The 27,981-nt window shown below is 43.0% G+C and overlaps 1 protein-coding gene across 1 annotated transcript; it reads left to right on the forward strand.

The window, feature by feature from the left end:
- Positions 1-2,779: 2,779 nt before the first annotated feature.
- col4a4 (collagen type IV alpha 4 chain) lies at positions 2,780-27,235 on the forward strand. Its single transcript, XM_033031011.1, has 10 exons — positions 2,780-2,968; positions 3,569-3,572; positions 5,845-6,003; positions 7,153-7,260; positions 9,517-9,525; positions 10,888-10,968; positions 18,164-18,280; positions 18,944-19,132; positions 24,049-24,335; positions 26,732-27,235. The coding sequence occupies exons 1-10, from the start codon at positions 2,780-2,782 to the stop codon at positions 26,993-26,995; spliced, it is 1,407 nt and encodes a 468-aa protein (XP_032886902.1). The 3' UTR covers positions 26,996-27,235.
- The last annotated feature ends 746 nt before the right edge of the window (positions 27,236-27,981 follow it).

Below are 27,981 nucleotides of genomic sequence, written 5' to 3' on the forward strand. Positions count from 1 at the left end.
ATATGCGCATGCACAAAGGAATCAATTAACACTTTAATTAAAGTCAAGTGTCAATCATGGGAGTGTTTAGAGTATTATCCAACCATCAATTCTAGCCCTGATCATCGGAACCATGAACGATCTTGTACTGTTGCTGTTTAAGAAAGAACTGCAGATGCTGGAAAAATCAAAGGTAGACAAAAATGCTGGATAAAATCAGCAGGTGAGGCAGCATCTATCAGACTGAGGAAGGGTCTCGACCCAAAACGTCACCTATTCCTTCGCTCCATAGATGCTGCCTCATCCGCTGAGTTTCTCCAGCATTTTTGTCTACCTGGTACTGTTGCAAGGTTGGCAAAATCTGTTGCTGCTTCACATTACCTCATTCATTTGTGTCTGATCACCATTTCCTGCTTGTATTAAAGGAAAAGAAGAAACCTGTTGAGTTTTATTAATTCTTGTTTTGATTTGCATGTTTACATTTGGCTTTGACTAATATCATCACTTGAATCCATACTACCACCTGCTGCTTCATCTTTGCATTATGCATCCAGGTCCGACAGGTGAGCACTCGAGTATATTGATTCATTGAGAGACTATTTGTGAATAGTGATTTGCCCGATTAATCTTTTATGTGAATATGTAAAGGATAACATGTGATACTTAGTATAACTTACTTATCCTGGTCCCTGTGGGGCCCCTTGTATTTACAGGCACATTGCAGGATCTCTTGTACTAACGCTCACTGTGTAGAATTCCCCGTCCAGTCCCTCTGTGTAATGACAAACCATGAGGTTTCTCTTTAAATAGGAATTTCTCCGTTGCATCTCCTTCCCAAAATTGGCCCTAAACCACCGTTACAGAATAATGCAATGCTATATCTAGAAATCATTGTGGATAGGCATATTTGTAAACCCAATTCTCTATTTGCGGTCTCACCAAAGTGAATGAATTTTGTGCTCACCTCATTCACTGTATAAAGGAGAGTTGGTTCAAACTGCCCAGGCATTTTTATGCTTGGCACACATCATCCCAATGTCTCCATCATTCGGCCCCACCTTCTCCAGATGGTGAAGGAATCATCAACGCGTGGAGGTCAGGTCAATGGATGTTGTTAAGGCGGAGATTGATAGATTTTTGATTTGTACGAGTGTCAGGGGTTATGGGGAGATGGCACAAGAAAGATAGATCAAGAGCAGAGCAGTTGCCATACTAGGCTGAGATGCATCCTGTCACAATAGAGCATATCTGTGGAGGTTTGAGAGAATCTTCGTGGACACACCGGACACACGTCATTTGTCAGAATGCCTCATCGCTGAGATTATTATACAAGATCTGTGACTGTGAGCAAAATATAACATAAGGCTTTTAGCTTTGGAAGTCTGTCTACCTGACATGCCAAGCTCACCAATGTTAGGACACAACACACCTGAGCCCCAGCCTTCAACAGGTCAACAAAACAACAGCAGATTTTATTTGAATGGCATCTTTATCATTACAAGGCCGCCTGCAGGACCCTCTTGAAGCAAACAAGATATGTCACTCTCTCTTTGCCACTGCTACATCTCTCTCAACCTCTAGCCATAGTAAGAGATACAGTCGGGGAAGTGTGCGATCAAGCACCATCTTTACTCAAATCTTAATCTGTTTTATTTTCCCCACATTCCCATCAACTCCCTGCTGATTCCACCATTCACCCACACACTAGGGACAACTTGCACTTACAGGCCAATTAACCTACAAACCTCTTTAGGATGTTGGGAAGAAACTGGAGAAACCAGGAGAAACCGGTCACATGGAGAATGTGCAAACACCACACCGACAGCACCTCAGGGGTCTGTCAGCATGCTCTCCATTATCCCTCTCACCCTGACATGCCGATTAGTACACTTAGGGCCGAATGCCGATTCTCACATGACGGTTCATTGTACAGCAAACTCCCTAGAGCCCCGGATAGCTGCTCCATGCACTATAAAACCCATTCTATTGGAGTCCTGAACCAATGATCGACAAAAGCAGCAAAATAGGATTAAAAAGGCTTCAGTCCTCAGTTGCTCCAGGGTCAGTTTGTGTGAAGCGAGCCTTCAACCATGACAGTAGCAACAATCCGCTGCACGCCAGACTGAAGAGTTACAGGTGGGAGTTGGAGAGGTGACAGGATTGAGCCTGTCGTAAGATGGAGGGTCGGGGGCATCAAGGGAAGTGTCAATATCAGGTCAGAGTGACAGGGAAATCAGTGGGTGAGACGGGTGATGGGATTCACCATTTGTAATGGGACTAAGTTCACAACATGTCCTGCGGTTGAGAAGCTCAGTGTGGTGGTTGGTTATACAGTCAGTGGCCCTGAAGATATCAGCAGGAGTGGTGGGAGCAAACAACATGCCAAACAGCGTTTCCCTACGGAAATCTCTCAGCATGGACTTCCTAGCAGCCAAGCAGGCAACTATGTCCCTATAATTAATACAGAAGCAGACGTCAGCTCTCCAGTTCAGCCATGCCTCTGTGCGAGTGATTTGTGTTGTCCATAACCACCAGAGGTGGGAATAAATTTTGTGCAGGTGGCTTCAAAGGTTGCATTGCAGATGTCTTATAGTTATGCACCCAGGTAACTCCTTTTAGATATATAACATGGAGATTCCAGAACTATTTTTTGTAAATACACAACCCAAGCACTAGTGGCACCATCATCTTTAACAATCAGTTTCAGATTAAAATTACTTTCACCACTCCCGAAAAATGTGAATACAACAGATTTATCAGTGGCTGTATTCTAAAACATCCAAATTTAAAATCTGTAACAATGACACAACCTTTCTTTGAGTACTTTAATAAATGGGATCATTACTTCAAGACCATCAGTAATTTTGAATTGACATTACAGGTGAGAGTGGGCCACCTGGACCTCCAGGCCCAAGAGGACCAACCTGCAGTATTATATCTCACGGACCTCAAGGAAGTGATGGTCTACCAGGTTTTGATGGTCCACCAGGTAGGAGAGCATTTGCCAAGACAGCATCGTACAGACAACTAAAATATTTTTTGAATATTTTTATAACTGAATATTATTAAATTTTGATAAATGAGTTGGATAATTAATTGCTTTCAAATAAATGGGAACGCATTTCTCAACTCTCCTGTTACAAATGGCAACAGGTCAATGTTGGTCAATATAGCAATAGATTTTGTTTTTTATTGAAATCAATTGAGGAGCATTGTGTAAAATGTCATTCCACTTGATCTTATGGGTTTCCTGACCAGCAAGTTTGGATAAAATTAGAATGTGTTAATATTACATCGCTGAGCTCCAGTCATTGTGAATTGTTTTAGTTACTCAGGATTATTCCTTCAGATGAATGGTGAGGATTAGGGAGGGATAATTGTGTTTCTGTGTGTACCTTGTGTAGACATTTTGGTGATTGATCTTCTTTGCAGCCACACTAGTTGACGTTCATCCTTCTCACAGAGTTCCTCACTAATATCTACCTATCATATGATTGGAATTTTTTGTGACATCTTCAGGAGAAAGGATGTGTATCCTGTATGGCACAAATATAATGCATGATGCCTTGCTTTCCTTTTTACTTTGCAGATAAGTAATTAAACCCCAATTGCAATTCCTTCCCTATACAGGTGCCACAATGCACAAAAAGGAACATTTCATTGCTCTTCTTCAAGTCTTTCAAAACTTTGTATCAATAGAAGCACAGCATGATCAACGTTCCCAGGCAACAGCATTGGGGCGTTGCGCAATAAACTTCAACACCAAGCCACTTGGGGAAGTATTGCAGCAAATGATCAGGTGCCTGGGTCAGAGGTACATTTTAAAGAATACCGTAAAGGGGGAGAAAGATCTGGAGAGGAAACTCCAGACTTGACGATCTGAGCCAGAAGTAAAATCAGGCACACACAATAGATCAGATTTGGTGAACAGATATATGAGGAAGAGCAAGGCTGGAAGAGGTCACAGAGCAAGAAAGGACAAGGGGACTGAGAGCAAGCATGCTTGTAGTGTTGAAAACTAAATGTCATGTATATATGGTATTTGTACATTTGTACATGGCAGTTCAAGGTTGTAGTAAGCAAGATGGATACGTTCCAGCAGTTCTCCATGTTTCTTGGGTCATAGTAATACCTGCACTGTCCGCTGATGGAACATGTACTATATTTGTGTGTGAATCACAATGCTCCTTAAGACCTATCTCTATGACCAAGTCTTTTGAATATTTCCCCCAATATTCCTTACATGAATAGTATCCAAGCCTGACAAACAAGCTTCACTTAACTGTGAACAAAAGTAGGTCCTGCTACGAATTAGACAAGGGCAGCAACATTTCAGGTGAAAATGGGAAGCCAGCTATGCACAACTTTACAATGATTGAGTCTAAAGTTAATCACTGCAAGAAAGAGGCCTTAGGAGCTCAATAACTATAATGCAGCCAGGTTTAGAGGATATTATAGAACCAGAAATGCTTTTTTGATGATGAATACAGGGGAATAAGGGGTAGGCTGAGATATAACATGAATGACGCATCGCCACATGAGCAGATATTTCCATGATGACAATTATCTTTGCAACAGAGACAGTGAAATACCTTTTGGTTCCTCCCTGGGATCTTCTGCCCTCTGCTGGCCATTTGGAAATATGCATAACGCTTTTACTGAGTTGGAATAATCGTTTTTATATGTTTGGGATGTAAATCGGACGTATCAGCTAGCGTAATGAAGGATGACTTCTGAGGATGACCATCTTTTTGACAGCATGAAATTCAAGAAAGTAGAGAGAATGTACTGTTTAGTTCCCAGTGGTTGGCATCAGGAACTTGGACATTGGCTGCAGTAATCAGCATATGTGGCAGGAGGCATGGTACATTCATTTGAGAATTCCTCCTATGAGCACCCAATTCGTCTCTCCTCTGTAGCCAACCCCCAAATGTGTCAACTTCTAGATTATGCACTCGCTCTACTTTCTTACAATGTTCTCATTTTTTATTTTGCATCTGTCCATTCCTGAAGAGATTCTTTAAATAGGCTACCCACGTGTTATTAGGGCTGTCCATTTCCGCGGTCTGTAAGTCTGCCTAGTCTTACAAATTGGAATGGTTGAATGAACTGGACTTAGGACTGTGACACTAACACAAATGGCTTTGTATGTTCCTCATGTAGTTTCTGCTGATGATCATGGACTATATATGAAACATAGAACAGTACAGCACAGGAACGGCTCTTCAGCCCACAATGTTTGTGCCGAACATGATGTCAAGTGAAACTAATCTCATCTGACTGTACATGATCCATATCTCTGCACTTCCATGTTCCTATCTAAAAGCCTCTTAAATGTCACTAACGTATCTGCCTCCATCACCACCCCTGGCAACACATTCCAAGCCTCCATTACACTCTGTGTAAAAACATTTGTCCCACACATCTCCATTAAACTTTCTCCACCTCACATTATAGCTATGCCCTCTAGCAATGAACATCTCCAACCCGGGAAAAAGGTACTGACTGTCTATCCTATCTTTGCCTCTCATAATTGTATATACTTCTATAAAGTATTCCCTCAACCTCCCGAAGTTCCAGAGAAAACAATCCAAGTCTATCCCTCTTCTCCTTCAAGGTGAAACTCTCTAATCGATATACATTCCGCATGGCTTTGAACTGCTACAAGAATTGGCCCTGCAAAGCCAATGGATCAGGTGTAGGACCCAGGAACAGGACTCAGGCTTTGCTTCAGTAATCAGGAAGAATTATAGCACCATCTGTGTTCCATGTTCATGGTATTAAATGGGACCAGTATAGTTTGCATTACATATTCAGATTATCTGCTTAATTTTCCTCATTCAATCATTTTATCTTTCTTTGCAGGTCCTCCTGGTTTTCCAGGTGCTCCCGGGCTGCCTGATATCACATTTCAAGGGGATCCCGGAGAACCAGGTGCAGCGGGAGAACGTGGTGCTAAAGGACCACCCGGGGACTGGGGTCCATGTGGACCTCATGGCTTAGCAGCGCCACCAGGTCCAAAAGGTATTTCAAATCTAACATTTTTAGTAATATCGTCTTGTGGCATATGTAAATATTCCGCACGAAAAGGTTAAAAATCCAATATTCATTCTTCCACACATTGGTAATGGTTTGTTGATTCAGATTTTTGGTAAACAACCAATCATTACTTTCTTGGACAATACAACATACTATGTTTAATATCACATCCCAACCCCATTCTCTTTGCTGCTAATATTTCACCGCTTCAAATACTTCCATACAATGTTTTATTTGTCAGCCCTAATTTCCTGAATTGAGCGGTTGTCTAATCAATTTTGGAGGGAAATTAAGAGACAAATGCAAAGATTTTGAACCTACAAAACATCTGGCTTTCACTGTTTACTCCTGTTAAAGATTGGATCTCACTCTCTTTAGTTGTGTTGAACACACACTATTTTAGGGTGATGATACCTCTTAAATTCTCTATAAAAGTCATTGCACTTGGTAAAGGGGCATAGGAAATTAAGCTACTGTTTTTCCATACAGAATTGTATACTCAAACAGGACCAGTGGGGTTCTTAACAGGGGCTATTAGAAAAGATGCCTGCTAACGTGGGAGATGTGTCAGATACCCTCTCCTTGGTCACACTAGACAGCTGCCTAAAAGCTGCCACAGTGTTCAGGGAAACCAAGGGGGAGAGGGGACATGGATAGGCGATGTTTTGGGTTGGACCTTTCTTCCGCCTCAGTCACAGGGAGACTAGTCGGCCGAAGTGTCCCGACGCAAAATGTGCCACATTCACGTCCTCCAGGGGTTCTGCCTGACCTGCTGAATTACTCCAGCACTTAGTGTAGTATTTTTCCATCTTTTAAGTAATCTTTCTTTATGCAGATAGATTGAGACAGCTCAGTAAGACACCTAATGTGGTGCAAGGGTTCCCTGCATTTCCTTGCATCTGTGTTTAAGCTGAAAGCCATGAGCAGAATTTCAACCTTGCATCTCACTCTCACCAGCCAAACATATCACACACACATTATCTGTCCAACTGCATTCAAAGATGTACTCACTCTTGGTATGGGGTTCATTTTCTCCTCCCCTTACAAGAGTTGTTTTTAAAAATCAAAATGATTGCTTTTTACTTTGCACTTCATGACGTAGACTCCAGCCATGGTCTTTTGTTTACTGCCCAGGTGAACCAGGAGAGCAGGGGTTTTCTGGGTTCCATGGGCTCGATGGACCTTTGGGATTACCAGGTGATCAAGGTGAACGGGGTTATCCAGGTCCCAAGGGCGCTCAAGGTAAGTTACTTTTCAATCAGTTGGAGAAAGTATAAATTGAATGGAATAATATCAGTAAAAGCTACAGATTCATCGGATAACGCACTCAATATCTGAAGATAATGCATTCAATATTTACCAAACAAAGCATGAAAAATCAATGGGTCGGTCAACGATATTTGGTGTGCATTCCCTCAAAACTATTAAAACACTGACAATATTCAGGTGCTCGTAGGACCCATCCCATCATCTCTACCTTTGGTTTAGCTTAGTTTAGAGATAGAGCGTGGAAACAGGCCCTTCGGCCCACCAAGTCCTCACCGACCAACGATCCCCGTATCCTACACACACTTGTGACAATGGTGCCATTTTACTGAAGCCAATTAACCTACAAACCTACATGACTTTGGAGTATGGGAGGAAACTGGAACACCCGGTGAAAACACGCGCAGTTACAGGGAGAACCACAAACTCTGTACAGACAGTACTCGTAGTCAGGATCGAACTCACGTTGTAAGGCAGCAACTCTATCACTGTGCCCCCCATAATACCCAGTGGCCTGGAATCTATAGTGCAAGCTACAATGGCTTTGACGTGGTGGGACAGTGACCAGAACATCAGTGACCAGAACCATTCCCGTTCCACACATTAAAAACCAGTTGAGAGTTGTAAACAAAACACAGACAAGGGACAATTTGACAATGTGCCATCCAGTATAGTTCTCTCAAAGTACGTCTTGGGAAATCAGCCACAGAGTGGTGATAGTGGGAAGCTGGTTTGGGTGGATTGGGATTGGGAACGGGGAGGCCTGCTGTGGTGTAAATAGGCATGGGGCTTGGAAGATTGGGAGCAAGATCAATGAGCGGTGTGGGTTGGGACTGGCATGGAGAGAGGAGGCCATTAAGAGTAGCATCGGGACTAAAGGCAGCATCTGGAGAAGAGGCATTGGGAGCTGGGTCGGGAGAGTAGGACTGATTGGGAGCTGAATTGGGAAGGTGGGAGGGAGATATTGTGAGTCATGTTGAATGAAAGGGAATAAAGAGCAGCATTGGGAGAGGGAGGTATCAGGAGCAGCATCAAGATAGGAGGGGAAACTGGAGGGGCATCAGGAAAGGGGGGGGGGAGGGCTCAGGAGCCACTTTGGATGAAGGAGAAAGAGGAGCAGGGAAGCTGGCATGTTTGAAGGAGGGAATATTAGGAATGGTGGGCTGTATCAAGATGCAGATGGTTGGTGGTGGAGGAAAGGCAATGTCATGGGTGGAATGTATAAGCCTGATGGTTCTTTCAAGAACTGTATGCACCATGTAGTTTGATTTCTTACACATTGTAAGTCTTAAATTGAGGAGGTTTTTCTTTTCTCCAAAACAGCCTACCTATTGGTACCATTGCTAGCTTTCCCATTCCCAATCCCCAGCCTCCTACCATTACCAATCTGTGGCTGATTTCACGAGATAGGCTTTAGGAGAGGTAGATAGTTAGGTTTTATTGGGAGCTCTCTCTCGGTTATTTATTCAAGCAGCACAACCAGAGACTCCACAGAGGCCTGAGGATCTACGTATGTCTCTTATGTACAGGTCTCTACGGTGGGCACCCTGAGATCAGGGCCATGTTGTTGTAGGAATGGCCAACCATCAGTAGCACTGTATGTGGAATGATGGTGTTCTGTGCAGCACCAATGTTAAAGTCACCTATAAAAAAACAAAGAACCATTGAATAATACGGTGACGTACTGGTGCCCCATCTAAATTTCCCATCGAAGTGAATCATCCCCAGAAATTGCCACAATGGTGATTTATTCCAGATTAAGACATAAAGTCTTAACGTCATACAGCATGGAATCATACCTTTTGGCCCAACTTGCCCATGCTGACAAGATCCCCCATCTACACACTAGTCCCACCTGCCTGCATATGGCCTATACCCTTCTAAACCTTTGCTATTCATGAACCTGTCAAAATGTCTTTAAATATCAAAAGCCAGCTATTACCAGCATCATGGAGGCTCTGCTGCTGCTGCTCACATCATGCTGATGGAGATTGAGATGCTTTGGTCAGCAAGATCTCTGTCCGCATCCAGAACTAGTCAGTGTGTGAGCTTGGGAAATGTAGACAAATAATGCCAGCTCAGAAAACAAGGCCTGGCACATCAGATGTTGGTCGAACCCAGTGATGGGTGAAAACCTTGAATGCTTTCAACAGAGTGTTTGCATTAATTCCTTCTTTGTTTTGATTTTCATGCTGCGCTGCCTGATGGTGCTGGACTTTGTCATCTCCCCAGGTGATCTAGGTAAGCCACCATGAGTGATCCTACAACAACTTGCAGTTTTCTTGTTCTTTTGGTACAGCAAGTTAAATTCCACGGCACCTCACAGGAGCGTAATCAAACAGAAGTTCACACTGAGTAAGGTAGTGAGTATTATTCCAGGTGTGATAGGGTGGTGCAAAAGAGTTTATTTAAGACTTGAGGCAATTGAAAGAAGTTTGGATAATTCCAAAATTTGTCAACTTGTTAGATGAAGACCTGGCCATTGGTGCTGCAGTTAAAATGATGGAATATAGGGCAAAAATTGGAGGAGTTCCAGAGACCTTAAAGTTGGGAAGCTAGAGGAGGTTACAGTGGCAGGAATTCTTAAGGCCACTCAGATACTGTATTTGAAAACACAATTTGTATTTTAAGACAAGTTATTCCTACGTTGTGGCGTCTGGGAAGGTTTGAAATCCGGTTTTACTGCATTCTACAATTCTGTATTCTGTTCAACAAATTGAGCGAAAGCTCGAAATCTGAAGTAAAAACAGCAAATGGTAGAAATACTTGGCAGTCTCTGTGGTGGAAGATATAGAATGGACATATCAGGCACTATCTGTCTCCCTCTCTATTGCCGTGCATTTCCAGCAGTGTCGATGCTGAGTGCACTAACTGTGCCTTTGCAAATTTTGGGGAGTGTGCAAGACTTATTTATGGAAATTTAAGCAAATTCCCAGTGTTGGCTGGAATGCTGGTTTATACAGATTTACTAATCTTACTTCAGTGTAAAACAAAGTGCAGTTGGGTCACCAAAAGGAGTGAGCCCACCTGATCCTATGTATTTCCAGTCATGCAGATTAGGTTAACAGCATTGCAGCTAACACTGGGAGTTTACTTAAAATTCCTTAAATAAGTCATGCCCCCCCCCCCCCCCCCCTCCCAACACCCCACCAAAGAAAAATCTGCAAAGCCACAATTTATGTATTAAGCACTATCTTTAATTGGACTTTATAGGACTTCATCTTGCACTAAGCGATATTCCCTTCATCCTGTATCTGTATACTAGGGACGACTTGATTGTAATTAGTCTTTTCACTGACTGGATAGCATACAAAAAGCGTTTCACTGTACCTTAGTACATGTGACAATAATAAACTAAACCTAATTAAACTACACAAAACAAAACTAATCATTACTCCCTATTGTTGCATGATAAACTACACTAGATTTTTTGAAAATCCTCTGATCGTTAAAGATTTTTGTTCTTATTTATGTTTGAATTCCTCATAAGTTGCAAAAACATACTTGGCGAATAAAGTGTGATTCTGATTCTGAATCCTGATGATTTTGGGCTCCTCAGATGACCATGCCTGTAAACATACTTGTTTGTTGATTGATGTGCAGGCCCAGCTAGTCCTGGTATTTTTGATGACGGGTTTGACAAAAGTGTATACCAAGGAGATCCTGGACCATCAGGACCACCTGGCTCTCCAGGAAGACCAGGATCCATGGGCTTTTCCGATACCCTCGGCCAGCCAGGTACGACCTACTTTTGAAGTCTACACACTGTGGGAATTGATCAAATCTTGGTACAAATGAGGACAGGCATATTGGTGGCAACACACAACAGAGGGTAGAGGAAGCAAAAGAGCAACCATGTTGAAATGTCCGTCTCTCTCTTTCCACATGGTTCTCTGAAGTGACTCGAGCAATAATTAAAATCTGCGCTGATTCTCAATAACCAACTGAACCCAGATACAAAATTCATAATATTAGGATTATCAGAACATACCACAAACTTTACGATAAGTCAGAGACACTTTCTTGATTACAGTCTAATAACTGCGAAAAAATTAATACAAACATTTTGGAAAAAACCACAATTAAAATGTGGATTAAGGAAATGACTGAGACCTTGCATTTGGAAAAAATAAAATTTGTCTTAATTGACAAACCAGAATTATTTGTTAGAATATCGTCTCCATTTATTGAATTCTTAAAAAAGTGAATTGGTTTCACACAAAATCAGGATTGAAACCTGAGTTTAGGATTGGATGAATAGTTATACTCAACATCTCCTGGATCTATCTCCACAATCTTGTTATTTGTAATTTCATCATCTTTTTCTCTCTATTAGATTATAGTTTCTCTTATCTTTTTCTCTCTTTATCTTTATTCTTTAAAAAAAATTAAAAAACTGAAGCTATGTAAGAAATCTGTAATTAAATTGTCGCTTATTATTATTTGTATACATGCTTCTAATAAAAAATATTAAAAAAAATAATAATAATCTGTGCTGAGACGTGGAAGCCAGATATTTGCACCTTGGTGGCAGCATGTTACCTTTTCAATCTTCATGGCTTGCTCCTGCGTCCTGAGAACAATACAGCACAGGAACAGGCCCTTCAGCCCACAATGTCTGTGTCCAACATGATGCCAAACTAAACTAAACTTTTACTCATACCATAATCCATATCCTTCCTTTCCCTGCATATTCAAATGTCCATCTAAAAGCCTCTTAAAATGCCATGATTGTATCTGCTTACACCATCACCCCTGGCAGCACATTCAAGGCAATTACCACTCTCATTGTTCCATTCGGTGTTCCATTGTCCATTCCTGATCGACACAGTCACATATTTAATGGGTTCAACATCCATCTGTATGTCAGTTGTCCACATCTGCCACATGTGATTTTGAAACAGCGTTAATCTACTGAGGAAATGGAAGCCTAGGACTCACTGTCTTGGATCTCTCATATGGCGTGACCTCTAGTGAGTTCCTTTAGGCTCTCAAATATCAGCAGGGTTAAAATCGTTTCAATAGGGATTAAATACCTGGATGCAGAAGAGCCCGTGTACTTATGATGCTGCCGCGGACATTGGTGAGGCCCTGTTGAATTCAAAAATGGAGGTCCGTATTGAGAATAGAAGTTGGGAGGTCACGTTGCAGTTATATAAGATGGTGGTGAGGCCACATTTAGAGTATTGTATTCAATTTTGGGCACCATCTTATATGAAAGATGTTGTCAAGCTGGAAAGGGTGCAGAGAAGATTTATGAGGATGTTGCCAGGATTCAAGGGCCTGAGCTATAGGGAGAGGTTGAGCAGGTTGGGACTCTATTCTTTGGAGCACAGGAGGATGAGGGATGATCTTACAGAGGTGTACAAAATCATCAGAGGAATAGATCGGGTAAATGCCTAAGGTAGGGAAATCAAGAACCAGAGGATATAGGTTAAAGGTGAGGGGAGAAAGATTTAATAGGAGCCTGAGGGGTAGCATTTTTTACATGAAGGTTGGTGGGTGTATGGAATGAGCTGCCGGAGGAGGCAGTTGAGGCAGGTATGATCACCACATTATTACATGTTGTTTCCCTTCGTTTTGGTTATTCCGAGTTTCACTAGTTTATTTTGCACTCTTTTAAAAAAATAAAAAGCCTTTGTTGAAAACACACCATTTATGGCACCAAATGATTGTAAGTGGAATATCTGTAATTAATCTGTGATTCTGGATATTCCACTGCACTAATCAATATTTCACTGGGAGTTTAGGTTTAAAGTTCTGAGTGAAGACATTATCTTTGTTTTCATGAGAGTGGGGGAACTGCATAATCAGGAGTTGGGAAGCACTGGAAGAGAGAAAGATTTGCATTTGTACAGTGCTTTGCATGACCATAACATTTTGCAAAGCATTTACATAGAACGGTGCAACACGGGAACAGACCCTTGGGCCCACGATGCCAAATACAACTAATTCCAACTGTCTGCACATGATCCATATCTCTCCACTTCCTGCATGTTCACATGTCTGTCTAACTAACACTGTTGTGTCTGCTTCCACAACTATTTTCAAACCAATTTATTATTGTAGAAAGTAGACAAAAAATGCTGGAGAAACTCAGCGGGTGAGGCAGCATCTATGGACAAAAGGAGTAGGTGACGTTTCGGGTCGAGACCCTTCTTCAGACTGGTGTTGGGGGGGGAGGCAGGAAAAAGAAAGGAGGATGCGGAGACGGTGGACTGTGGGAGAGCTGGGAAGGGGGAGGTGAAGGAGGGAGAAAGCAAGGACTACCTGAAATTAGAGATTTCAATGTTCATACCGCTGGGGTGTAAACTACCCAAGCGAAATATGAGGTGTTGTTCCTCCAATTTGTGCTGGGCCTCACTCTGGCAATGGAGGAGGCCCAGGACAGAAAGGTCAGATTCAGAATGGGAGGGGAAGTTGAAGTGCTGGGCAACTAGGAGATCAGTTTGGTTAGTACGGACTGAGCAGAGGTGTCGGGAGAAGCGGTTGCCGAGCCAACGCTTGGTCTCGCCAATGTAGAGAAGGTGACACCTGGAGCCGCTGGATGCAGTAGATGAGGTTGGAGGAGGTGCAGGTGAACCTCTACCTCACCTGGAAAGACTGCTTGGGTCCTTGGATGGAGTCGAGGGGGGAGGTAAAGTGACAAGTGTAGCATTTCCTGTGGTTGCAGGGGAAAGTACCAGGGGAGGGGTGGTCAGGGTGGGAAGGGACGACTTGACCAGGGAGTTACGGAGGGATTGGTCCTTGCGGAAAGCAGATAGGAGGATGTGGCCAGTGGTGGGATCCCGTTGGAGGAAACGAAAATGTCGGAGGATTATATTTTGCGCCGGTTGATGGGGTGAAAGGTGAGGACAGGGGGGACTCTGTCCTTGTTACGAGTAGGGGGATGGGGAGTAAGAGCGGAGCTGCGGGTTACACTGGGGACCTTGGTGAGAGCCTTGTCTATAATAGAAGAGGGGAACCCATGTTTCCTAAAGAACGATGCCCTGGTCTGGAACACCTCATCCTGGGTGCAGATGCGGCGTAGATGGAGTAATTGGGAGTAGGGGATAGAGTCCTTACAGGAAGCAGGGTGGGAAGAAGTGTAGTCAAGATAGCAGTGGGAGTCAGCTATCTGAATCTGAACTTCAACTCCCCCTCCCATGCTGAATCTGTCCTGGGCCTCCTCCATTGCCATTGAGGCCCAGCGCAAATTGGAGGAACTACACCTCATATTTCGCTTGGGTAGTTTACACCCCAGCGGTATGAACATTGACCTCTAATTTCAGGTAGTCCCTGCTTTCGCCCTCCTTCCCCTCCCCATTCCCCTCCCCCTTCCAAGCACTCCCACATAGCCTACTGTCTCCGCCTCGTCCTTTCTTTTTCCCGCCCCCCCCCCCCCCCGACCTCAGTCTGAAGAAGGGTCTCGACCTGAAACGTCTCCCACTCCTTTTCTCCATAGATGCTGCCTCACCTGCTGTGTCTCTCCAGCATTTTTTGTCTACTTTCGATTTTTCCAGCATCTGCAGTTCCTTCTTAAACATATTATTGTAGAAACATGGGTAGATGTGGCAGACAATCTCAAGCATGGCAAGATTCCACGGAGGGTGATATAATAATGATCAAACAAGTAGTCTTTCGTAATATTTGGGGGGATTAGATAATCGATAGTCAGGAGTAAAGAAACCCTGAAGATCACCCTCACTTGTTTATAAAAAAAACATTGAATCTTTACTTCCCCTGAGGGAGGCTCTGATTAGTGGCAAAATACAGAACTCTGATGGCACTGCACTCCCTCAGGATTTACTGATTAATTCAAAGATACAGTATTGAAACAGGCCCTTCGCCCCACTGAGTCTACACTGACCATCAATCACCCTTTCACACTAGCTCTATGGTTACCCATCCACTCCCAACATACTAGAGGCAATGTACAGAGGTCAATTAACCTATTGTTGTGGTGTGTCAATTCAAATTTCTGTAGTACATCTATAAAAGACAATGTCATAATTTTGGTGGCACAGCGTCGGTGGAATATTTGAAGTTTAGTTTAGTTTAGAGATACAGCACGGAAACAGGCCCTACGGCCCAGCGATCCCCACACATTAACACTATCCTACACCCACTAGGGACAATTTTTACATTTACCAAGCTATTTAACCTCCAAACCAGTGCGTCTTTGGAATGTGGGAGGAAACTGAAGATCTCAGAGAAAACCCACGCAGGTCACAGGGTGAAGTACAAACTCCGTACAGACAGCACCCGTAATTGGGATCGTACCCGGGTCTCCGGCACTGCATTCGCTGTAAGGCAGCAACTCTATCACTGCGCCACCGTGACTCAATTACTGAAAGTAATTGAGTAGATTTTCAGATCCAATGCCAGCATTAATCCAAGGGGTTTACACCAGTATCTATGCAGATATTTTGTCCTCCAGCATTGGTGGACAGAAAGGCCAACTGTGGCAACTTGCACATTCCCAATAGTAGTTGTGATGTTTCTGCACCAATATACTCTTCATGGAACCCCCAAGAGCATTAAGGGCCTGTCCCACTTGCATGCAATTGCATGCGTTTGGCACGACCAAACGTGGTCGCTTGAGGCGTACGGGCACCGTATGGCCGCGCGGGGCCGGTCCCACTTAGAGTTGTGCGGGGCTGGTCCCGACATCGCGCGGGGCTCCGAAAATCTGACAGTGTCCGAAATCTTTGCACGCCTACAACCTGTCGGCACGCAGGCGCATTGCGGTCGTACGCAGCGTCTTGGCGGCGTATGCAATGTCTTGATGGCGTACGCCTAGCGCGTGGCGTTGCGCAATGACGTCACCGCCCAGCGTTGCGTTGCATGATGACGTCACCGCCCGACGCCCAAATTCAGTCGGCCCGCCTCCTGCCCAGCTGATTGATAAGTATGACGCAAATGACGTCACGCGCGAACTTCGCGTGAACTCCGCTTCCGTTTGGTCGCGCCAAACGCATGCAATCGCATGCAAGTGGGACAGGCCCTTTAGAACTCTTGCTGACTTCTGGCTGGGAAGCCTCCTTGCTGAGGCCACACTGGATTAATTGCCAATTGTCCTGTTCAAATGAATAGGTGACTAAAATAAATAAATGACTTGAAAGGACTTTTGTTCTGTGAGTATGCCATTGTAAACTCACAGTTTACATATATATATATATTTGAAAATCAACATTTTAACTTTTTTAACAAATGGTTTTAGCTTTTATTCCATGTGTTCCAAATGGTATTGATTTTCTTTGGGTGTCAAAAATATTCTAAATGCATTCTCTCAACCACATTGCCATCTTTGAGAGCCCAGGGTGGTGGTAGTGAGGTTTCGCTGGCAGTTCTGTGACTGCAGTGGGCTGTCTATGCTGAGATTGTACTGTGTTGGAGCTGAGATGCCTGTGGGAATCTGCCCCCAGGCTCACAATCGATCAAAGAGCATGGTAAAGGCATTACAGGCCATTGGAAAATCTGCTAAGATTTCCCACCAACTCAACGTGAATGAGCTACCCCATGACTGACCTAGTGGATTCCAATCAAGTCCAAATTGAAAAGAAGGACTTGATGTGGTGTGGTAGTATAATGGTTACGTTACCAGACTAGCAGAGCCAGAAGTCTGGACCACTCGTGCAGATATGTGTTTGAATCACACTACCACAGCTGGGGAATGTGTATGCAAGTAACTTAATAACATCTGGAGTTAAATCTAGTCGGTAATAGTAAATATGAAACAACTGGATTATTGCAAACCTCCAGTGAGTTCATGAATATCATGAACTTCAGAGAGGAAATTTGCCATCACTATCTGGTCTGGCTGATATTCAAATGCAGATCCATAAATGGAGTCATTAAGAATGGCCAACAAATGTTGGCTTCAACAATGATGTCCAGATTCTGTGAACGAATTCATGTAAAATGAAAGTTGCAATTTTGACCAACTACCACGATTGTAGCCCAAATGTAGAAACAAAGAACTGCCGATGTTGGTTAATATACTAAAGGGCACAAAGTGCTGAAGTAACTCAGCGAGTCAGGCAGCATCTCTGGAAAACATGGACAATTGACATTTTGGGTCGAGACCCCTTTACTGATCTGAAGAAGGGTCTATACCCAAAATGTCAAATATCCATGTACTACAGAGATGCTGCCTGACCTGCTGAGTTACTCCAGCACTTTGTGTTCTTTCCAGGATTGTAGCCCGTGTTTTCAAGATATACTTTTAACATTGTTCTCTGGCTATTATTTTCTGATTGCTATTTTCTATCTTCCAAAAATCAATTTCCCCTGTTTTATCTGCATTTGAACTAAATAACTTCTGCCTTATCAACCATTTCTTTTACCTTCTTGATTCACCCTTATATTAGCTTGGAAGTCCTGTTGGAGAGTCCTGTTTTTTTCCATAAGTACCTGAGCAACTTGCAACAGCCATGCACACACGCACCGAGTAACAAAATATACCATTTGTGCACACACAAACCCTTACACTCTGGAAATAAAAAACTCTTCTTCCTTTGTGTATACCCACCTGCACATACATACAATACCCCTTGTACATACACACATATCCAGCCAATCACACTTATACACACATGCACACACTTGTAAACATTTATATATTTGCACATGCTCTTACACTCATATCTTCAAACACTCTCACACATAGATATGGTCTCGCACGTGACACACACACTCTTACATCCGTGTATGTGTATAGACTAATGCAAATATTTTCTCCTCCGTTTTTTTTCATTCTGATATTCAATAAAGATATTATTTATTTCAACTTTGCTGCTAAAAGTGTTATTTTACAAAGTTCAATTACCTGAAAATTATCAATATTCCACCAAGCCTTGGACAGATGTGGAAATGTTTATTCTCTGCACATCCACAGGACCCAAAGGGCACAAAGGCCAAGCTGGCCAGCTGGGTCACCATGGCCCAGTTGGTCCCCCTGGACCTCCTGGAGACTCCGGCAGACCCGGGGAATGTGGAATCACCGGAGACCAAGGTGAGAAACAAATTCGTATTCATTGTTCATTTTATCCAGGAATCATTTTATAAAACAAATTCTCCGAGACCATTCTCTTTCCCTTTTATAAACGTCATTCCAAAATCATCTGCTGAATTCCTCTTGTGGTAAAGGGTTTGGCTCTAACAGCAGAAAGAATGGAGTCAAATTGCAGGGAAGTGGAGAGAGGTGGCAGGGGGTAAGATGTGGATGCTGGTGAGGAATTTAGAGAATTAGTGGAAGAATCCAGTTGCAATATAAATTTTCCCCTTTAAATTCCCAGGAGTGAATGAGACAGGAGTATGAAACGGTTCAGACATTTCAACACCGCAAATCAAGAAATGCTCGCTGGCAGCTTAGAATTATATTAGCTTTGGTCCAACTAACTCTACCATTTCCATGTGTTCGTGGTCCACATGAGTCCTGTCGTCACAGCAATTTATGTGGTTGAATTAGCCATCATTTCACTAACACCTTGGCACAGTAATATAGTTTCTACAAAGCAAAAGAAGAAGTGGCAATTCCTCAGGGATTCATTCCAAAGTACTCTCAAAATTGAGCCAATATATCTGCGTCCAGCAAATGTATTACCATTTGCTCATCTTACCATTTGGACATGCAGAAGTGCCACCATTGACATTATATTTTTGTCATTTACTTTAGGTCCTCCTGGAGAACAAGGGCCACCAGGAGATCTGAGACTTTGCACTCCGACCCCTGGTGGGTTTCTGATTGTGGTGCACAGCCAGTCAGACAGAATACCTACATGTCCTCAAAACATGCAAAGCCTTTGGGAAGGATACAGTTTGTTTTATCTGGAGGGCCAGGGGAAGTCTCATAGTCAAGATCTTGGTAAGTTTAAGACCAGTTTGTATGATTGTCTTGCCCTTTCTTCAATGTTGTACTTGGCATCCCTCAGATGTTTACTAACGTTGATATATTTGCAAATGATAGTAGCCAAAATGTTGTCCAGGCAACATCCAGCTTCATTTGATCAGCAGGGAAACGATACAGCAGGGGAACTGGCCCTTCAGCCCACACTGACCATCAATCACCCATTCACCCAGCACCCTAGTTCGATGTTATCCCACATTCACATCCACTCCCAACAAACAAGGAGCAATTTACAGAGGCCAAACAACATACAAACCTGCACGTCATTGGGATGTGGGAGGAAGCCAGAGGAAGCCAACCCTAGTCACAGGGAGATCTGGTAAATCTGAATCTGCTTTCAAAGAAACTGATATTTAGGGGAGATGTATTACTAATGTCACTGTGAAACATTTATTATACCATAATCAATTGGCATAATTCTCAATAGAACCTGAGATTTCGTGCAACGCAAATCAGAGGTGAGAAATGTTCAAGTAAAATATACAAGGTTATTCTGCATGTATTTTGGCCCTCATCATATAATCCATATCTTCACTATTGATTCCAACTCCCATCTCAAATTATTCCCAATCTTAACTTCCTGGGATAGGCACCTGACATCTGATCCTATGCGTTATCCATCACAATTCCTGCTTACATTTACCTCCCTAACATCACCTGAATCCATCCAATTTCATCCATGCCTTTAGATATAATTGTTCCTGACAGAGCTTAACCCTAGTCCCTCTAATCTTCAGCAAATCCAGATCTCCACCAACCATGACATCTCACACACCAATTCCACCTTTGCCAACTACACTGAAACCTGATGCTTTGAGTTTAAAACTCACATCTTATTCCTCACTATGCTGTGTTTCAATAACATCCCCCCCACCCTATCTACATCACTGAATATCTTAATTATAAATTATTTCAGTTGAGTTCAATTTCTTTCAAATGCCGTGACAATGGTCTGATTGTGAATCCACATTATAACTTGGGTAATAATATAGAGAATTTTAGTTTGAGGAATCGCAGGATGTTTTAAACCACAGTACATGTTCATCTTACTGTTGTTACATTTGTGCTTTGACTCTTATTGTTGTAAATCTTTGGACAAGAGGTTGACACAGGCTTCAAAATGCACTTGGTTTTATGCAACTAATACCCAGTATTGTATGTTGTCTGAGCAGTGGCAGTACTGTTTTGCATTACAAACCTAGCTTGGGCAAACCTTCCCTACATTGGAAGATTTCTCCAATTTCTTCCCTCCCCTCCTCTCCTCTCCTTAATCCTTCAAATGGATACTCTTCCCCAGACAGCAAGCACTCCCAAGTCTTGTCTTGACTTCAGGTCTGAATGACAGTGGGTGCAGAGAGGCTGGCATTGCATGAAGCACACTGAAATTAAACCTCAGTGTAGCAGTAAGACCCTGGAATGGTCAAGAGTATATCGACCTGGAATCCAGAGACACTGTCAAAATCTAACAATCACTGGCTTTAAATTCATTCTATTAGTTAAACCTTGCATCGGTTATGGTGACCATAAATAAATTGGATGGTCATAAAAGGCCACTTGGCTCACTGGCCAAAAAACATGAAACTTGCCTTGGTTACCTTTAACATTCCAGAGCACAACTAAAACATCATCAACTATTAATTTCCATCAGAAATGGTTCAGCAAACCACTCCATCCAAAACATTGAGAGGTGGATAATAAATACCCACAAATACGGCTGCCCTGGAATAGCTAAGTAAAAATGAAGCCTGCATGGAAATCCAGCTCTTTTCATCTGCATGGCTCGGAAACTTGTATCCACAAATTCCACAAATTCACAACTCTCTGGGTGAAAAAGTTTTTTCTCATCTCAGTTTTAAATGGCTCTTTATTTTTAGACTGTGGTCCCTGGTTCTGCACTCATCCATCATTGGGAACATATTTCCTGTATCTAGCTTGTCCAGTCCTTTTATAAATTTATACGTTTCTATAAGATATCCTCTCATTATAAATTCCAGTGAATACAAACCCAGTCTTTCCAATCTTTCCCCATATGACAGTCCCACAATCCCGGGGATTAGCCTTGTGAACCTACGCTGCACTGCCTCAATATCAAGGATGTCCTCCCTCAAATTAGGAGACCAAAACTGCACAATAGATGTGGTCTCACCAGGGCCTATACAACTCCAGAAGGACCTCTTTACTCCTATCCTCAAATCCTCTTGTTATGAAGGCCAACATGCCATTAGCTTTCTTCACTGCCTGCATGTTTACTTTCAGTGACTGGAGTACAAGGACACGCAGGTCTCGTTGCACTTCCCTTTTTCCTAATCTGACACCATTAAAATAATAATCTGCCTCCTTGTTCTTGCCACCAAAGTGGATAAACTCACATTTATCTACATTATACTGCATCTGCCATGCATTTGCCCACTCACTCAACCTGTCCAAGTCACCCTGCAACCTCCTAGCATCCTGTTCACAATTCACACTGCCACCCAGCTTTGTGTCATCTGAAAATTTGCTAGTGTTACTTTTAATCCCATCATCTAAATCATTAATATATATTGTAAATAGTTGCAGCCCCATCACCGAGCCTTGCGGCACTCCACTCTCCACTGCCTGACAGGGACCGGTTTATTCCTACTCTTTGTTTCCTGTCTGCCAACTAATTCTCTATCCATGTGCTCTAATACCATGTGCCCCAATACCACGTGCTCTAATTTTGCCCACTAATCTCCTGTGTGGGACCTTATCAAAGGCTTTCTGAAAGTCCAGATACACTACATCCATTGTGTCTCCATCCAATTTACTTGTCACATCCAGAAGATTAGTCAAGCAGGAATTCCCCTTCATAAATCCATGCTGACTTGGACCAATCCTTTTACTGCTATCCAAATGCGCCGTTATTACTTCTTTAATCATGCTGAATCTATAGAACGTTGGAAAATGATCACCAGTACGTCCACGATTTCTAGAGCTATCTCCTTGAGTACCCTGGGATGCAGTCCCATCAGTCTACCCAATACTATTTCTTGCCTAATGCAAATTTATTTCAGTTCCTCTGTCTCCCTAGATCATCTCTCATCTAGTACAACTGGGAGATTGGTTCTGTCTTCACTAAGGGAGACACAAACAAAGTACCTGTTCAACTCGTCTGCCACTTCCTTGTTCCCCATAATAATTTCACCTGTTTCTGCCTTCAAGACACCACATTTGTCTTTACTAATCGTTTTCTCTTAACATACCTAAAGAAGCTTTTATTATCCTTTATATTCTTGGCCAGCTTACCCTCGTACTTCATCTTTTCACCCCGTATTGCTCTTTTTGTTACCTTCTGTTGTCCTTTGAAAATTTTCCAATCCTCTGGCTTCCCGCTACTCTTTTATACACCATTTCTTTTAGTTTTATTCTTAGAATCTTTCTTCCTCTGTGGAATGAAATGATCCTGCATCTTCTGCATTATGCCCATAAATTCCTGCCGTTGCTGTTCCACCGTCATTCCTGCTGGGACCCTTTGCCAGTCGACCTTGGCCAGCTCCTCTCTCATGCCTTCATAGTCCCCTTTGTTCAACTGCACCACTGACACTTCTGATTTAACCTGCTCCCTCTCAAATTGCAGATTAAAACTTATCATATTATGGTCACTACCTCCTGGCGGTTCCTTTACCTTGAGTTCCCTCATTAAATCGGGTTTATTAGACAACACTAAATCCAGAATTTCCTTCTCTTTGGTAGGCTTCCGTACAAGCTGTTCTAAGAATCCATCTCGGAGGCACTCTACAAACTTTCTTGGGGTCCAGAACCAACCTGATTTTCCCAGTCTACCTGCATATTGAAATCTCCCATAACCACAGTGACATTACCTTTGTTACATGCCAATTTTAACCCCTGCTGCGACTAGCACCCTATGTCCAGGCTACTGTTTGGGGGCCTACCGATAACTCCCATCAGCGTCTTCTTACCTTTACAATTCCTCAATCCTATCCACAGCAACTCTACATCGTCAGTCCCTAGGTCACCCCTCGTAACGGACTGAATTTCATCCCTCACCAACCTCACCTCCTCTGCCCACCTGCCTGTCCTTTCTATAGGACATATAAGCCTGAATATTCAGTTCCCAGTCCCAATCCTTCTGCAGCCATGTCTCTGTAATCCCCACATTGTCATATCTACCAATCTCTAACTGAGCCTCAAGCTCGTCCACTTTACTTCTTATACTTTGCGCATTCATATATAATACTTTTAATCCATTACTCACCTCACCTTTCACATCGATTCCTATTTCACTTGGCCATACTCTCCTCCCCCTTCGTGAGCTTTCTGTCCCGTTAATTCTGGTGTCTTTCTTAACTTTTCCCATATTCTCTTTCCCTTTAACTCCATCCTTGTATTTCCAATTTGTCTCCTCACCCCCACCCCCCACTAATTAGTATAAACCCACCCAGAAATAGGAGTGTGTGCTCTTGCTTCGCAAGTAGCTCTCTATAAATAGCCCTGTACACTTCACAGGCTGTAGCCAGGGCTAAGCATACTGATAAGTTGCATTCAAAGTATGAATGAGTCTGGCATGTGTGTTTGTGTGTATGTGTCTGTGTATATGATGGACTGTACTGAGGGGTGTGTACCTGTCTGTATCTGTTTCTGTCTGTGTGATGGGCTGTATCCAAGAGTGTGTATCCAGTGGGCTACATACAGGAGTGTGTCTGAATCTACCCCTGCATACAAGTGATACTCTATACCCAGGTGTTGCAGTGTTTGGTTGTAAAAAGAGACTTGTTTGGTTATTATTTTGGCAACTTATTTTGAGGCTTGCTCTCAGGATATTTAATATTAGTTCTGATGCTTTTATCAGACAGTTATTGTTAACCACTACTGCAATCTTGCTGTTCTCCCAGGTCTAGCGGGCTCTTGCCTGCCAATGTTCAGTACTGTGCCATTTGCATATTGCAGCATTGATGAAGTTTGCCACTATGCCACTAGAAACGACAAATCCTACTGGTTGTCCACCACGGCGCCTCTCCCCATGATGCCTCTCGCTGATAGTGAGGTAAAGCCTCACATCAGCAGGTGCTCTGTCTGTGAGGCACCTTCTGTCGCAGTGGCTGTACACAGCCAGGACCAGGCTATCCCTCCTTGCCCCTCAGGATGGATCAGCTTATGGATTGGATATTCATTCTTGATGGTAAGCTGAGCTTTATCATAAGTCATGTACTTAGTTACAGGTCCACCACCGATTCTTCGGCAACTGGTACCACGGGCACTTCCTTTAATCCAGAGAAAATTACGAGAGCATACTTTAAATCTGTCCCCCCACCCAGAGGGGCCCCCCCCCCCCCGAAAATGTGGCACCTAGGTCGGGTGAGGCGGCCGATCTCAACCTCATCGGGACTTCCTTGCTGATCAGCGGGTCGAATTAGTCCCCTGTGGCCGGGGCTCTGGAACTCTGGCTCAGTTGGAGCCAACAGATATTTTCCGAATATCAAAAACGGATAATCCAGAAAGACTATGGAACCAAGGGTGCAGGAAAATAAATGGTGGACCTGTATCAGCATAAAACCAATTCATATATGTTTATTATATAATTGCTGTAAACCAGTTACGGAAATGAACCCACCAAGGCAGCTACTTTTTCAACTGATATTATTAAAGAGGATAACAGAAGGAAGTTGCCTACTCACAGTGAGCTTGCCCCCTGTCACTGGGAAAAAAAATCAACATCATTTCTATTGATCTAAAATTTCTCATGGTGCATTATCTCTGCAAATGAATAATTACACATTCATGTGTAGGAAGGAACTGCAGGGCATCATCAGGCATAGCTTCAACAATTTTCACAGGGTATAGAGGTGGGTGGGGTGGGGAGAGGGGGGGGGGGGTGGAATGACACATTTGGCTTTTAAACTCTTTTTAAATTTTACAAAATGGAGACAGTAACATGGATCATTGGTCAGAGAACTGCAAAGGAAAAAACTCTAAAAGATCGTGAACTTGTAGCATGAATGCCTAATGGCCCTGTCTCATGGTGCGAGTCCACCCACGAGTGATCCCGAGTTTAAAACAAATCAAACTCGTGGTAATCACGTAGAATTAACATAGCGGGAACGTCGGAACTCGTGGACGTAACTTAACGACTCGTAACAGTTGTACAGGGTCTTGGTGAGACTACACCTGGAGTACTACGTACAGTTTTGGTCTCCTAATCTGAGGAAGGACATTCTTGCCATAGAGGGAGTACAGAGAAGGTTCATCAGACTGATTCCTGGGATGTCAGGACTTTCATATGAAGAAAGACTGGATAGACTCGGTTTGTACTCGCTAGAATTTAGAAGATTGAGGGGGGAATCTTATAGAAACGTACAAAATTCTTAAGGGGTTGGACAGGCTAGATGCAGGATGATTGTTCCCGATGTTGGGGAAGTCCAGAACAAGGGGTCACAGTTTAAGGATAAAGGGGAAATCTTTTAGGCCTGAGATGAGAAAAACATTTTTTACACAGAGAGTGGTGAATCTCTAGAATTCTCTGCCACAGAATGTAGTTGAGGCCAGTTCATTGGCTATATTTAAGAGGGAGTTAGATTTGGCCCTTGTGGCTAAAGGGATCAGGGGGTATGGAGAGAAAGCAGGTACAGGATACTGAGTTGGATGATCAACCATGGTCATATTGAATGGCGGTGCAGGCTCGAAGGGCCGAATGGCCTACTCCTGCACCTATTTTCTATGTAACGCTAACGCAGGTACTCGGGAAACTTGTTAACTCGTGAAAATCTTTCAACATGATGAAAGATTTCCACAAGTCAAATTTACTCTTGAAGTAAAAATTTTTAATTTTTAAACTCGTTGTAAGAACGTAGTAGCCCCTGAGTTTACCGTAGCGACTGGTGAGTCTACCGTGGGCACTCTTTAACTCAGCGGAACAGGCAGCATCTCTGGAGAGAAGGAATGGGTGACGGGATGACGTTTCCAAAATTCTGCTGCGTCTTTGTGTTACTCCAGCTCTGTGTGTTCACTTTTTGTCAACCAGCATCTGGCCTTTCTTGTGTATGACATTATTTGTATCCGTGGCAGTTGATTGTCGCTCCCTTCAGTTTCCCAGGGGATCGGGACAGGACTGGAGTTGGGAGGGAAAGGTGGGGTGTGGGGTGGGGGGGGGGGGGGGGGGGGGTTGGGGTGACTTAGTACGGGAGACAAGCGTAGGAGAGGTGTACTGACTGTGTGGGCAGACACTTTGGTAGTGATTTCCCATGGGGTTCACTGTCGACAGTAAGCATTCAACGGGTCAGGCAGTATCTATGGAAAGAGAAACAGAATTAGCGTTTCAGGCTCGGGACCTCAGTAGAAATATCAAGGGCCTGAATTAATAACTGTTTCTCTTTTCTTAGACGTTGTTTTATCAGCTCAGTATTTCCAACATTTACTGTTGTTACTTCATAATAATTTCTGCATGCCATTTTATATTGATTTTTGGAAGAATGCACCAAACTTTAACAGTTGCTCATTTTTGTGGTTATTATCACGGGGTGGGGCATGCCATGGAAGTTTAGCATATTAAAATGAGTATTGTATTTGCCCTTCTTGTAGCTTACTGGATCTGGTGCAGAAGGTGGGGGTCAGTCTCTAACATCACCTGGGAGCTGCCTAGAGGATTTCCGCTCGACACTATTCATCGAGTGCCAAGGGGCACGTGGCACCTGCCACTACTTTTCAGATAAATACAGCTTCTGGCTGACAACTGTGCAACCAAACCACCAGTTCGGACTAAATGCCCCTTCAGAAACTCTGAAGACCGAGCAACTACAACGGCAAAGTGTCAGCAGATGTCAAGTTTGTTTGAAAAACAACTGATTTCAACTGCATTGGAATTCAACACGATAAAACAAAATGGTAAAATGTTTTACCAAAAAGGAAGACGGCAATTCATGCCTAATGTTTAATGGTGCTTATTTAATTTCTTTCTAAGTTCACCTTCAACTACATCTGATTAGAGATATCTGTCAGGACAATGTAGAAATTACACTGGCACGAGCATGCTTATGATAATCAATACATTAAAAGTAGAAACTATGGAAATTAAATTTTATATGAAATGTACAGCTGCTTATTGACGTCATCAGTGCAATTTAACTTATGGATATGTAAAATTAATTTTTTAAATGTTGAGTTATTTTCTGCCACCTGGTCTTAGCAGAAAGTTGTGAAACTAAGATGATGAGAAATATCCACAGAACATTCACTACTGGGCATTTTAAAACTTATTGTAATATATTACAATTAGAATCAATAGCCCCAGGAATAACTCAGGCATGTTTGAATAGGGTTTGAGTGGGATAGCACTCAATTTGAAATTGAGCGCATATCTGATTGTTGTGGTCTGTCTGTACCAGTTCTTACTGATACGTCTTCTGGGCAGAACATTAAATACACTACTGGAAGGATTGGCGTGGGTCTGAATAGTACAATCTCAACTGTAGCATTTTCCAAGGATGGAAGTTGAAGGAAGTATAAAGGGCCTGTCCTACTTTCACGACCTAATTCACGACCTCTGCCGAGTTTGCCCTTGACTCATACTCGCAGCTTGGTCGTCACGAGGTCGTAGGTAGGTTGTAGCAGGCAGTGATACAATTCGTAGGTACTCGTCGCATCAAGTAGGTCGGGGCGTTTGTTCTAGGATGGTGAAAAATATCCACGAGTAAAAAAGGTTGTGAATTAGGTTGTGAGAGTGGGACAGGCCCTTAAGTTGTTGAATGCACCAGATAAGTTTTGTAATGGATTTGGGCAGTCATGGGTGGCACCACAATTTGTTGAGACATCTTTTGATGCACAGCTGGGAA

This window comes from Amblyraja radiata, chromosome 13 (assembly GCF_010909765.2).
Source record: "Amblyraja radiata isolate CabotCenter1 chromosome 13, sAmbRad1.1.pri, whole genome shotgun sequence".
NCBI classification, from domain to species: Eukaryota; Metazoa; Chordata; class Chondrichthyes; order Rajiformes; family Rajidae; genus Amblyraja; species Amblyraja radiata.

What these genes read in the sequence shown, in the direction of transcription:
- col4a4 (XM_033031011.1), top strand. Translation starts at nt 2,780, where the DNA reads ATGACACAACCTTTCTTTGAGTACTTTAATAAATGGGATCATTACTTC. An exon ending in TGGAATCACCGGAGACCAAG is followed by an intron (nt 18,281 to 18,943) that starts GTGAGAAACAAA and finishes CATTTACTTTAG; the next exon opens with GTCCTCCTGGAGAACAAGGG. An exon ending in TTGGATATTCATTCTTGATG is followed by an intron (nt 24,336 to 26,731) that starts GTAAGCTGAGCT and finishes CCCTTCTTGTAG; the next exon opens with CTTACTGGATCTGGTGCAGA.